Genomic DNA, 13,862 nt, shown 5'->3' with positions numbered 1-13,862 from the left:
AAACATGATTTTTTGGAGCTATGCGCCCATTGAGTCTTTTGTTCTACACATCAAGGACTACCAGAACCCAAAGTTTCAGAGCATTTGACAGAGAGCCATTTCCAATAAAGTTTCTGCGGGGTCCTTTGTGTAAAACTATGCAAATTTTAAACAATCTGGCTAGAATATACCTAAAAAATGAAACCCCAATTAGCCTTCTGCAATGAAAACAATCCGAATCAATTACGAAAATAAAGATGATTCAGACTTCATAACAGTACAATGTCTCTACTATGTGCTTATACATAAATATTTCGATTTTAAACAAATCTGATCAGAGCACCTCTGTGGAAGCACTGAACTGAAGATGCAACTAGCACAATCTATGAATGAAGAGACGGAAATCTAAAATTTAGCTAACTGTCCTCTGCCTGATACCTTTTAAGGTGTAAATATAAAGTAAAACACAGTAATGAATTAGTCACCAAGGGAATCTAAAATTGCATTTACGACTTGTTATTCACCGTGACAATGATCTTTAGCGAACTAGTTCCTTTATACCCACAAAAGTGGATAAAAGTTAGTTTTCTGCCTCTTTTAACTTGTCATTCATATATGGTGCTAGTTGCATATTTGGTTATTATTTCAATAATTACCTCGAAAAGATGACAAAGATTTGATTCCAGTTCAATGCTTCCAGAGAAGTGCTCTGATCAGACTTACTTAAAATTCAAATACGTAAAAGCACATAGTGGAGGCCCTGTGATGTAATCAAATCTGAATCATCTTTACTTTCAGTTTATTTTTATTCACTATTGTGAGCATCAAGGAGTTAGTTCGCTAACGATTATTGTCACTATGAACGACAAGTCGTGAATGCAATTTTAGATTGATTCCCTTGTCCACTAATTCGGCACTCTAATGACTACTTTACTTTATATTTACATCTTAAAAGGCATCAGAGAACAATAATCCGAATTTTAGTTTTCCGCCTCTTTTAACTTTTCTTTTTAATAAACTTTACTTAAAAGAAGTAATATTATTGATAACATTTTGTTGAAAGTTTTATAGTAACTCAGTACTTGAGAAGTTCTATTTAAGTGACAGACAAAGTTTTCAACCTAATAAAAATATTTAAAAATATTTTTAAAAGATATTTAAATGAAAACTTATTGGTCCATTTTCCTGGTAACACCTCCATGGCTTCTAAAAATTGCAAGCCAGATGGATGCTGAAGCGAAGAAGACAAGGGGAAGTCTAAAACTTGCAATTCACGACCCCGTCTGTTCAGCGTGGTAGGTTGCAACGGAAAATGGACCTATGTTACTCAAGGAAGTTATACTTATATAAAATAACAATGTTTACCATTTTTATTCAGTTGCAATGCGAAGCCAAAACCGTCTTAATTTTTACTTAGTTCAAAGAGCGCAACCAGCACTCTTATCGACGATTTCACCTCGTTTTAGAGTTTCTTCAGAAAATGCATAGGTTACTATCTCTGTCCTAAGTCAAATTTTCAACATCTATTAATCCCAACATTGTGCATTTTCCAAAGGAACTTACCAACCTGAACAGACGGGTTCGTGAATTACAAGTTTTAGAATTCACTCTTGTCTTCTTCGCTTCAGCATCCATCCGGTTTGCAATTTTTAGAAGCCAAAATGGTAAACATTTTTATTTTTTATTTAACTATTGATGAAACAATCTTTTACATCATCAACTGTAAACGAAATTATTTTTAGTTTCCTTTATGAATAGGTATATTAATCGAATTTTTTACGAATAATCATTTCAAAAGTTTTTGGATAATTATTCTGGATGATAAGAAATAATAATAAATAAAATAAGGAACAATAATTTTAATTCGACTTATTTTTTAAGGTTTTGTTTAGAACTGTGGCAATGATGGTACCTGACTATGCTATGATAGGGGAAATATCTTTATATTCTTATGGATTTAAAGACGCAAGAAATTTGTCTGTAAAAATTGTAACTGTGTATCGGCTTTGTTCCGAACAACTATCGTCTCAAAATCACTATGATTACGGTAAGTCAAAAATAGTTAGAATTTTGTCTTTCTTAAAATGAAACAAATCAAGGACAGTAAAGCTCAAAATTATAGTGCCTACACTCCATACTCGTGTTTTTTCCAAAGCTTGTCTTAAAAGGAATATTTTATGGATAAACTTTATTTGTGAAACCCAATTGTTATTTGCATATTATGGTTTAAAAATATAATCCAGAGAAATAAGATTTTTCTCGTGGCACATCCCCCTCCAGGCCGAAACCAAATTTTTTGAGTAGTATGGATATCTATAAATAACTTTATGTTTCCTGCAGCCGATTTTGACCATATACATAATTATCAACAAACGAAGATCAAAAAACGATAAATTTTCGCTTTTTTCATCTATAACCAAAAAGTTAAGCATTTTAAACAAATTTGAGAGTAAGAAACTCATAAATCGTCTAAAAAATTTCAATAAGGCATTTGCTGAATATGGCTATCCTTATTGGTTGCTTAGAAAATTGCAAAATAAATCATAAATTTTGAGTTTTTATAAATATTCATATATATTCAGATATAGCAGACTACCCTGCTATACTCCTAAAGCCGCGTGCGGTATAAAACGGGAGACTATTATATATATATATATATATATATATATATATATATATATATATATATATATATATATATATATAAATTAAGGATCACTCGAAGAGTGGAGGGTTTTTCGGTCAATAGGTGGAGAAATAAGACAAAGAAGGTGGCTACTTCATCTATTTATTCGAAGACGTTTCGCTCTCTGATCAAAGAGCATCATCAGTTCATCTAAAAAGAACAATATGAAAAAAACCAAACATCCATAGAGAAGTTAATATAACAGTGTTACCTCAAAAAGACATGTAGCAGTCAAAGGTATAAAAAGTAACAAAAGCTTGAAACAATGAACCATTGAATCGTTAGGTGTAGAAACAATCAATAATACTAAGTACAGTTTACAATTTAACAAAGACTTATGCCTGGTTGCACCAACAGATCTTAAGCTCCAGCTTAGCTAAGCTCTACTTATAGATAGTGCCTCCTTGAATATCACTTACGTTGCACCATAATTTTAGATTCTTACCTTATTATCAATTATATCTATTTTCATATTATGGTATTCTTATTGTAATATATTATAATTATATTATATTAATTCTTATGATAATCTCGACTTAAGCTTAAGATCTGTTGGTGCAACCGGGCATTAGAACAGCAAAAGAAGTATGTGGTTATCATACATGTATAAAAAAAATTTTATGTAAAAAACTTGTATTCGCCGAGAACTAGTAAGATCACCAAGATCAACCTTCCAACAAAAGCATATTAATTTAGTTTGATTTTGACTTTGGGTAACATTATTAAAATGATTGTAAAAGTTTAAAGTTGCAAATTAATAAAAAAGTATTAAAAGTTACCACAAAAGCTTCTACACTATTCAAATTCACTCGGCAAAATGGGCATTTCTAAGAACAACGAACCATCCCGTAAAAGACAGTGACCTTGAAGTCAAAATTGACAGCAACAAGGCGAAATACCAACCGCTAATGCATTTGAGCGGTAATTTTAAAGATGTATTATAATATTGTAAAGAAAACTTGTTAGTTCGAAACATTAAAAAGAAAGTAACAGGTGGTTAACAAACACCATTTAACTTTCAAGGAATGGTTCGAATAAAAAAAAAAAAAAAAAAAACAACCAAGTGAGGAACGATCTTTCCCAATCACCATAAGTGACTCGGTTATAGCTGGTTAGCCAGCCAAACGAAATTATAAACTCATCCAACTTCCACAGTCCAAGGTTCATCACACTATAGAACTGAGTAATTAATGAGAATTATGTAAATCCAATTAATTTAAAAATTTTTATTAAACTATTTTATCAAAAATTTTCAGCAATAAAAATTAAGTTAATAATAGTTATGGTTAAAGTAAAAAATTTTATTGAATATATTTAAGAGTGAAAATGTATACAGAAACACACCATAGGGGACCATAATAAAGTAGACACTGATAATGACTAATTCTGCAATATTAATGCATGATAAATTTGACTCAGGTTACTAATGTCCGTTCTTTTATTAAGAGCATTGGGGTGCTTAATAAAAGAACGGACATTAGTAACCTGAGTCAAATTTATCATGCATTAATATTGCAGAATTAGTCATTATCAGTGTCTACTTTATTATGGTCCCCTATGGTGTGTTTCTGTATACATTTTCACTCTTAAATATATTCAATAAAATTTTTTACTTTAACCATAACTATTATTAACTTAATTTTTATTGCTGAAAATTTTTGATAAAATAGTTTAATAAAAATTTTTAAATTAATTGGATTTACATAATTCTCATTAATTACTCAGTTCTATAGTGTGATGAACCTTGGACTGTGGAAGTTGGATGAGTTTATAATTTCGTTTGGCTGGCTAACCAGCTATAACCGAGTCACTTATGGTGATTGGGAAAGATCGTTCCTCACTTGGTTGTTTTTTTTTTTTTATTCGAACCATTCCTTGAAAGTTAAATGGTGTTTGTTAACCACCTGTTACTTTCTTTTTAATGTTTCGAACTAACAAGTTTTCTTTACAATATTATAATACATCTTTAAAATTACCGCTCAAATGCATTAGCGGTTGGTATTTCGCCTTGTTGCTGTCAATTTTGACTTCAAGGTCACTGTCTTTTACGGGATGGTTCGTTGTTCTTAGAAATGCCCATTTTGCCGAGTGAATTTGAATAGTGTAGAAGCTTTTGTGGTAACTTTTAATACTTTTTTATTAATTTGCAACTTTAAACTTTTACAATCATTTTAATAATGTTACCCAAAGTCAAAATCAAACTAAATTAATATGCTTTTGTTGGAAGGTTGATCTTGGTGATCTTACTAGTTCTCGGCGAATACAAGTTTTTTACATAAAATTTTTTTTATACATGTATGATAACCACATACTTCTTTTGCTGTTCTAAGTCTTTGTTAAATTGTAAACTGTACTTAGTATTATTGATTGTTTCTACACCTAACGATTCAATGGTTCATTGTTTCAAGCTTTTGTTACTTTTTATACCTTTGACTGCTACATGTCTTTTTGAGGTAACACTGTTATATTAACTTCTCTATGGATGTTTGGTTTTTTTCATATTGTTCTTTTTAGATGAACTGATGATGCTCTTTGATCAGAGAGCGAAACGTCTTCGAATAAATAGATGAAGTAGCCACCTTCTTTGTCTTATTTCTCCACCTATTGACCGAAAAACCCTCCACTCTTCGAGTGATCCTTAATTTATATTGGATTAACGGTCGTACTCCTTTTCTCGATGCTATATATATATATATATATATATATATATATATATATATATATATATATATATATATATATATATATATATTCATAACTTATGTAAAAATTAACTTAGAACCTTCTTATTACACGAATTGCTGAGACTTCTTGTGCTTGAATTATATTTTAAATTTCAAAGCAATTGGTCAAATAGTTTAAAAGTTATTTAATTTGTTTATCCCAAATTCATTTCTTTGCAACACTATAAGTCAGAAAATTATAAGGTTACAGTAAGTCTTCTGACAGTTTATGGAAGAAGAACATTTACACTATTGACTTAATTAAAAAAATGACACAAAGGAATTTTAAACAGTGTAAAATTATTTTGCAAAACACGTCGATTGTTTGCTTACTTATAAACAATTAGAATAAATTTTTAACCGTTACCCGTAGAAAAATTAATTTTTCATATTTGGAAAGACCGAATTTTTATACACATTTAGAAAGAAAAACAATTATTGTCCTAGGACAATTAGGGAAGAAGATAGCCCGCCCTTTTATTAATTCACATGTTTTGCAAAATAATTTTGCAGTATGTATTTAGAATTATACTTTGTCATTTTTTTTATTAAATTAATTTCCTGAGGACACCACTTGGGGCTCGTGGCTGTCCGTTGTCCAACGCCTAGTAACCTACATTTAGTGTAACCGGAATCACCACCACAGGAACACCCACCACGAGACCGTAAGCAAGGACAGAGAAAGTCAGTACCCTTAAATATCTTTATATATACCATCTATGATATACTGGGTCTATACCTACTACTTTGTTCAGTCCTAAGTCCTTCCTGTTACCTTCGTTGTACACCGGAACATAGCGCTATACGAAGGTAATAATTTTATTACAGGGTATTATATATCTTAATTGTACTCAATTAATTCAACAGGTAGACTTACAAGAAGTAGGTATCTCACCCATAATAAATCCCTGAGATGAGATAGAGAGATTGACTGAATTATGTATTATATATTGTGGAATATATTGATATTCATTTTATTTATTCAGTTACATCTCTTGATCTTTATTTTCTGTAACAAACTGGCTTATACTAAAACTAACTGGTTAATATTACTGTAACTTCATCACTGTCTGACTTATAGCGTTCCAAAAAAAATAATTTGGGATACACAAATTATTAAATACCTTTTAAACTATTTAACCAATTGCTTTGAAATTTAAGGTATGATTTAAGCACCAGAAATCTCAGCATTCCGTGTAATAAGAACGTTCTAAGTTAATTTTTACATAAGTTATGAACATTTATAAAAACTTAAAATTTATGATTTATTTTGCAGTTTTCTAAGCAACCAATAAGGATAGACATATTCAGCGAACGGCATATTGAAGTTTTTTATACGATTTATGAGTTTCTCACTCTCAAATTTGTTTAAAATACTTAACTTTTTGGTTATAGACGAAAAAATCAAAAATTTACCGTTTTTTGATCTTCATTTGTTTATAACTATGTATATCATCAAAATCGGCTACAGGAAACATATAGGTTATTAATATAGATGTCCATACTACTCAAAAAATTTGGTTTCGGCCTGGAGGGGTTAGTGTCACCAACAGGATAATTTTTTCTTTATTTCTCTGAACTAATATTCCGACAGTCGATCGTAAAGAATGTAGGCCAATATTTTGCAGGTCACGTTTAGCGGGATAATGCCTCTGTAGTTATTACAAACTAATTTTTTTCCTTTCTTTTGAATAGGTACAGTTATACTTACTTTCCATCTTCTGGTAGTTTTACTTGCCTCTAAATCAGATCCACTAGTCTACTTATACAGGAGCATTGTTTTCTTTTAATTTTTGTACTGCTTTCATAATTTCTTCCTCTCATGGGGTTTTATCTTTCTCTCTTTCCTCACCCATGCCTTCGATCTGCATTGCTGCTCCTTGCAACCTCATTTCACTTCTTATATTCAGTCTGTACTCAAAATTTTCTGCCCACCTTTCTAGTAACTGGATCTAATCACACATGATTTCTCCTGTTCTGTTTCTAACTATTGATAGTCTAGGTTTGAATTCCTTTCTGGTGTGGATAATCTTCTTCTAATGTATTTTTCTAGTTTCCATTTGTGTGTTATACTTCTCTAGTTTTTTCAGTTGGTTTTCTATATGCTCCTTTTTCTTTCTTTGTATTTTTCGTTTTTGGTCTCTTCTCAACTGTCTATACTCTTATTTTGCGTGTCTCACTGTTCGTGTTTGGAGACTTGCATATACTCGTTTTTTCTTTGCATTGCTTGTGCACATTCCTCATTGTAGCAGTCAGACCTTATTTTTTCACGCTTCCAATCACCTCAGTTCCTAACTCTTCCAATATGGTTCTTCACCACATCCAATAGTTACAGTGAACTCTCCCTTGAACGGACAGTAGTTGTTCTGCATAAAGTGTCCGTTTAAAGGAGGTGTCCGTTGAAGAGAAAAAAACTTAACTTATTTTTTTTTAAATAAGTGCCTGTATATATGTATATATAAAAAGAGATACTAATTTAATATTACATAACACAATTTGTGGATGACCAAGCAGCATTGTCTATGAACATTGATTATTGAACTTTTAGATTTTCTTTCTACATTCTTCTATTAAAATATTATATTGGTACAAAACAGAATTGTGATCCTGTGTCTCACTGTTCGTGCTTGGAGACTTGCATATACTCGTTTTTTCTTTGCATTGCTTGTGCACATTCCTCATTGTAGCAGTCCGACCTTATTTTTTCACGCTTCCAATCACCTCAGTTCCTAACTCTTCCAATATGGATCCTCACCACCTCCAATAGTTACAGTGAAGTCTCCCTTGAACGGACAGTAGTTGTTCTGCATAAAGTGTCCGTTTAAAGGAGGTGTCCGTTGAAGAGAAAAAAATTTAACTTAATTTTTTTTTAAATAAGTGCCTCTATGTATGTATATATAAAAAGAGATACTAGTTTAATATTACATAACACAATTTGTGGATAACCACGCAACATTGTCTATGAACATTGCTTATTGAACTTTTCGATTTTCTCTCTGCATTCTTCTATTAAAATATCATATTGGTACAAAATAGAATTGTGATCCTATCTTTAGAAGCCTTGCCTTCAATGCACCTTTCTACTTTCATGGTATAAGTTTTCTTGAGTAATGCTCTAAACTCTAAAAAATAATCCCGTCTCATCTGCGTTAATAATGTCTCGCGAGAATACCCACCTATACTGTCATTAAAATGAGCAGTTTTTACTTCTAGTTAAAAACTATTAATACATCTACAGCAGCTGCTTTGCCACATACAGATTTGAAAGAAATACTGTGTCGCTTACAAAATTTCTCGAGCCATCCACCAGAAGCTTTCATATTAACGTTTAGTTCCATTGCAACTTCTAATGCCTTTTCTTGAATAATTTTACCAGAAACAGGAATATTTTAGACCGTACTTCACAAAACCAATCGAAAACAATTATTATTTATAGGTCTAATGCAGTAGCGTCGGTTTTCAAAAATTTTCTTTTCGCTTCCAGGTTTCCGTTCTCAGATGGATTAAATCCCTTTTATGTTTCAAAATTTCACTGGCTTGAGGTTTTCCAATTCCAAATTTTTCAGCTAACTGTCTAACACTTAACTTATGCCTCTCTCCATAATGTCCACATCAACTTTTTCTTTCAAACTTAAAAAAAATCAAAACTAGAAATAAAATTGATTATGAAATTTCATCCGAAAATAAAATTTTTAGGAAAACACTCATAAAAATACAACTACGTCTATTGGATATGCTTAATCAGAATTCCGGTTAAAATTCTTAAATCCTTGATCCAGTCAAAACACAATTAACAATTTTCTGGTGTCGCCTTTTTTTCACCAACCAACAAAAACATTAAATTTTAATTACTTATGTAGTGTTGATAACGTGAACAGTATCAAATATCAGGTCGTGTACATCTGCATTGATTTGAAATAATAAATGTATTATATACATATAGTTTTATATTGTAAAATATTTGGAAAAAAATGTTAATTTTTTTCATTTACTGTCCGCATTTACACATCATTTACTGTCCGCGTCCGTTGTTGAGAGTGTCCGTCGAAGGGAGTTAAAGGGTACAGTTTCATATATGGCCGAATGATTTTTGTTTTAAAAATCGTCCGTTTAGAGGAGGTGTCCGGCGAAGAGAGGTGTCCGTTAAGAGAGAGTTTACTGTATCAACATCTTCAACTTTATCACCTGTACTGTTTCTAGATTACGTTCCAGACTTTCCTCGAATTTCTTGGCTATCTGTGCATCCCCAACTTCTACATAATTTATTAAAAACGTAATTTACATTTCGTGTTATAGTGGGTATATACAGTCAGAAAAACGAAAGAATACCCATGAACGATCACATCAATCACTTATTTTGTATTTTCTGTCTTTTCTATAATTATCTAAAAATATTACACAAAATATGACTATTTATTTAGATTTTCTACGATTAAACAAGGAAAAAGCAACTTCGAAAGGCTGTTCTTTTAAGTACTTCTTACGTGCATACAAAGTACGCACACTCTTTTTTCATTAGAAGGATGTAATTAAGTAAGTGTCAAGTAAGTGTTAATGTTTTTTATGATTGGCGATAAAATTTTGTATGAACCACGTCAGTAAAGACTCTTTATCAAACCGACAAATTTTCTACAGTTATATTTATTACTTATTTTTAATATTAATTAGGAATTCTGGGAAATGACCTAATAGGTCTGGATCCCGCGTATGAAAAAAAAGTTGATTAATAGCAAGCTGAAAATTTGTTAATAGCTTAAGGGTGTCTAGTCGAATAAACTTTGATATGTGTGAACACTGGAACAGGGGTAGTTTTAATTGTGGAACAGGTTAAAAATTTGGAACGGTCACAGCACGAAAACGGCACATTTATTTTGTCCGACAGAACAGACTTAAACTCTTCGAACAGAGATTAAACTCTCATGCAAAAATCAGACTGCTATTTATCACCAAATGGGCGTTTTAATGAGTGGAACATGTAGAATATGTCAAATGACAGGAATTATGACAGGTAATAAATAGCAGTCTGATTTTTTCATGAGAGTTTAATCTCTGTTCGGAGAGTTTAAGTCTGTTCTGTCGGACAAAATAAATGTGCCGTTTTCGTGGTCTGACCGTTCCAAATTTTTAAACTGTTACACAATTAAAACTACCCCTGTTTCAATGTTCCCATATATCAAAGTTTATTCGACTAGACACCCTTAAGCTATTAACAAATTTTCAGATTGCTATTAATCAACTTTTTTTTCATACGCGGGATCCAGACCTATAACCTAACTTAACCGGACAGTACATAAATTTGAACATATAGGGGAGAATGGGGGAATGGGAGCCATCGGGTAATGAGAGCCACCCAGTTTTATTTAAATTACGCGCTTTTAAATACTTGCTGACACTGGCGACACGTTACCGACAATGCAGAGATGCAGCGACATCGTTGCAGATGTTTATTCAGTGTTGTTTGAATGTTGTGTGAGCATAGTAGACTTTTTGCAGTAATGCAGTAAGTTTAACTACCTAAAGAATAATTGCATGTGATTTGTTTTTTTAATCACCTGGTTTTGGTAATTTTTTTCATAGGTTAAAATTTTCTAAACAAAACGGGTAATGGGAACCATTATGAAGAGTCATCAGATGGGACTCATCGGATGAAGAAAATGTCAGTGATAAAGACCTTTGTGATGATAACTCGGATAATGAAGATGAAACAGATTTATGTTTGATCTGCTATGATTCTGGGAAAAGTGGCAGAACTGTGGTATCGCTGTACAGCTTGTGGTCGATGGGTACATGCAGATTGTTCGGGGGTTGACACAGCTAAAGATTATCTCTGTGACTTTTGTTTAAACAAAATGAGTTAAAAAGAATGTATTACTATTTTTGTTATGAAAATTAAAAATTTAATACAGATAAAACTTAAAATAAATTGTGGTTCTTATTACCCGACCTATTGGGGCAATTGGAGCCATTCACTATATTTAGTAATTTCATAATAACTTTAACATAACTAAATAAATTTACGCAGTAATAATAGCGAAGGATAATTAACATTTTAAAGTAGCTCTTAGCCTGGACCGATTTTTTATATACCCTAAAATTTATTTTTTATTAAAGAATATAGTTAATGGTTCCCATTCCCCCATTCTCCCCTAGATATTTTTCTACAAGGCCATTTAACACTACAAATTTAATATTATTTAGTATCAAATTTAGGGGAAGTAGAAATAGAACAGTAAATTAAAATAATAATATTTTTTATTGTCAACCGTCACTAAAGTCATTCATTATTGTACTCATTTGACGCCATTTGCTGCAGTAAAGTAACACTGTATTGTACTGAAAGAAGAATTTCACTTTACTTGCCGCGATTAATCAAATTAACCGAGATTGAATGTAAGTGGTCGATGGCAGTAATCGATTATTTATTTGAGTGAATTTAAAATTGATTTACTTTAATTATTGAAAATATTGTACACAATTTACGTTATTGTTAATTAAATTTATGCCAAAAGTGAAATTTTTTAGTATTTTGCAATTATATTCATAAAAAATTAATCGAAATTTTACCGATTTAGTAATTATTCAATATTGATAACTATCTATCGATTAAAAATCGAAAGCGGCATGCAGAAGTCATCTGTCATCACTGTCATATTTAAAAAATTTAAATTGAAAATTAAATTTATTGTAATAAAAGTGTTAAAACGAGTATCAAATTATCGTACAGTAGTGCTGCTTTGGAAATGGAAGAAATTACATGTAGGATGTAGGTACGCCACCTGAAATACGCAAGAAATCGTTAGAGGCAGTTTCAGAGCTTCGCTCAGCAAAATCCATCGAAAAATACAATAGGCAATATGACATATTTGAAGCATGGCGTGAAAAAAATAGTATTACAAATTATAGTAAAAGTGTTTTACTAGCATATTTCTCTGAATTGTCTAAATAATATTCTCCATGGACTATGTGGTCCTATTATTCAATGTTAAAGGCAACTTTGACCACAAATAAAGACATATATATATAAGTAATTATAAAAAACTTACAGCTTTTTTGAAACAAAAAGGAAGGAATTACCTTCCCAAAAAATCAAAAACTCTGCCGCAAGAAGCGAAGTGCTTAATTTCTTATTAAATGCACCTGATAGCGATTATTTAATGATGAAGGTAATTCAACAAAAATAAAATTACTATTACATATTATATTGTACGTAAAGTTCTTTTTCATATCCCTGAATCTACCATGATTTATGTATAATGTCTTTTCATTTGATGTCAATTATTTTCTTTACATTTTTTACTGGCCTATTCTTTTTATTCCTAATATCGGCCGTGTCTAGCAAGTGGTTTCGTAGGCTAGCGGTATGTGTATTGTGTACCTAGTTACGGACGTGTCAGTACTTGGTTCGAATCCCCCGTAAGGAAAACTTTTTTGTTTAATATTAATGGTTATTGACATACTTAGACTCTTATAAGGACTTAAAAAATGATTAAAAATAATTAAAATAATTAATCCGGCTGTTGCCCAATGACGTTACCCGACAAGTCACGACAAGTTACCCCAATGACCTCACCCCGACAAGTCGGAGTCACGCGGACTGTTGTATCGAGAGGCAGTCACGCGCGATGCTGTATCGCGAGGGTCCAAAGGTCAAAGTGTCTTGAAGTGGCTACCCTTCTACCCGAAGATTGTGTGTATATACATTGTACATTAAAAATATTACACAAAATATGACTATTTATTTAGATTTTCTACGACTAAACAAGGAAAAAGCAACTTCGAAAGGCTGTTCTTTTAAGTACTTCTTACGTGCATACAAAGTACACACACTCTTTTTTCGTTAGAAGGATGTAATTAAGTAAGTGTTAAGTAAGTGTTAATGTTTTTTATTATTGGCGATAAAATTTTGTATGCACCACGTCAGTAAAGACTCTTTATCAAACTCGTCTGTTATTCGCCTTGCTCGCTACGCTCGCTCGGCTCATAATATCAGACTCGTTCGATAAAGAGTCACTTTACTGACTTGGTACATAAATAACTATTATCGTTTTAATTGTCATAAGTTTTGAACTGAATTTAACGTCGTGTCGTGTCATCTCCCATAATACAAAATCAACTGACTAACTGGCGATGAAACGGACGGCGATGAAACGGACGGCGATGAAATGGACTGGCACTGGCGATGAACTGGCGGCGATGAACCGGCGGCGATGAAACGTCCCATTCCGGAATGTTTGTAAGAGAAAAAGTAGTGACCAAGTATAATTATTAAATTGTTTGAATTCTCTTCACCATTTTCCACCTTAACTAGGATAATAAATAGATCGTACGAACAATTTTTAAAAAAGATATTGTAGGTAATTGCGTTTGCATAATTGAAAATTAAGAAAAACCATTTGCGCTCTAAATTCAAGATGGCTTCTAATGAGGAGCTGGGATTCAGTGGCGATTTTAAATTTACACTACCTACTATTAAG

General features: G+C 31.8%; 1 protein-coding gene across 1 annotated transcript in view; it reads left to right on the top strand.

Moving 5' to 3' along the window:
• Positions 1 to 13,862, top strand: part of LOC126885102 (dynein axonemal heavy chain 12) — a 660,248-nt gene that overhangs the window by 226,668 nt on the left and 419,718 nt on the right. The window contains exon 12 of the mRNA XM_050651529.1: positions 1,861 to 2,026. Within this exon, the coding sequence (XP_050507486.1) occupies positions 1,861 to 2,026 (166 nt within the window). The remainder of the gene's footprint in view (positions 1 to 1,860; positions 2,027 to 13,862) is intronic.

Source organism: Diabrotica virgifera, chromosome 5, assembly GCF_917563875.1.
Source record: "Diabrotica virgifera virgifera chromosome 5, PGI_DIABVI_V3a".
NCBI lineage: Eukaryota > Metazoa > Arthropoda > Insecta > Coleoptera > Chrysomelidae > Diabrotica > Diabrotica virgifera.
The sequence above is the reverse complement of the archived record's forward strand: the minus strand, read 5'-3'. Positions and strand labels throughout refer to the sequence as shown.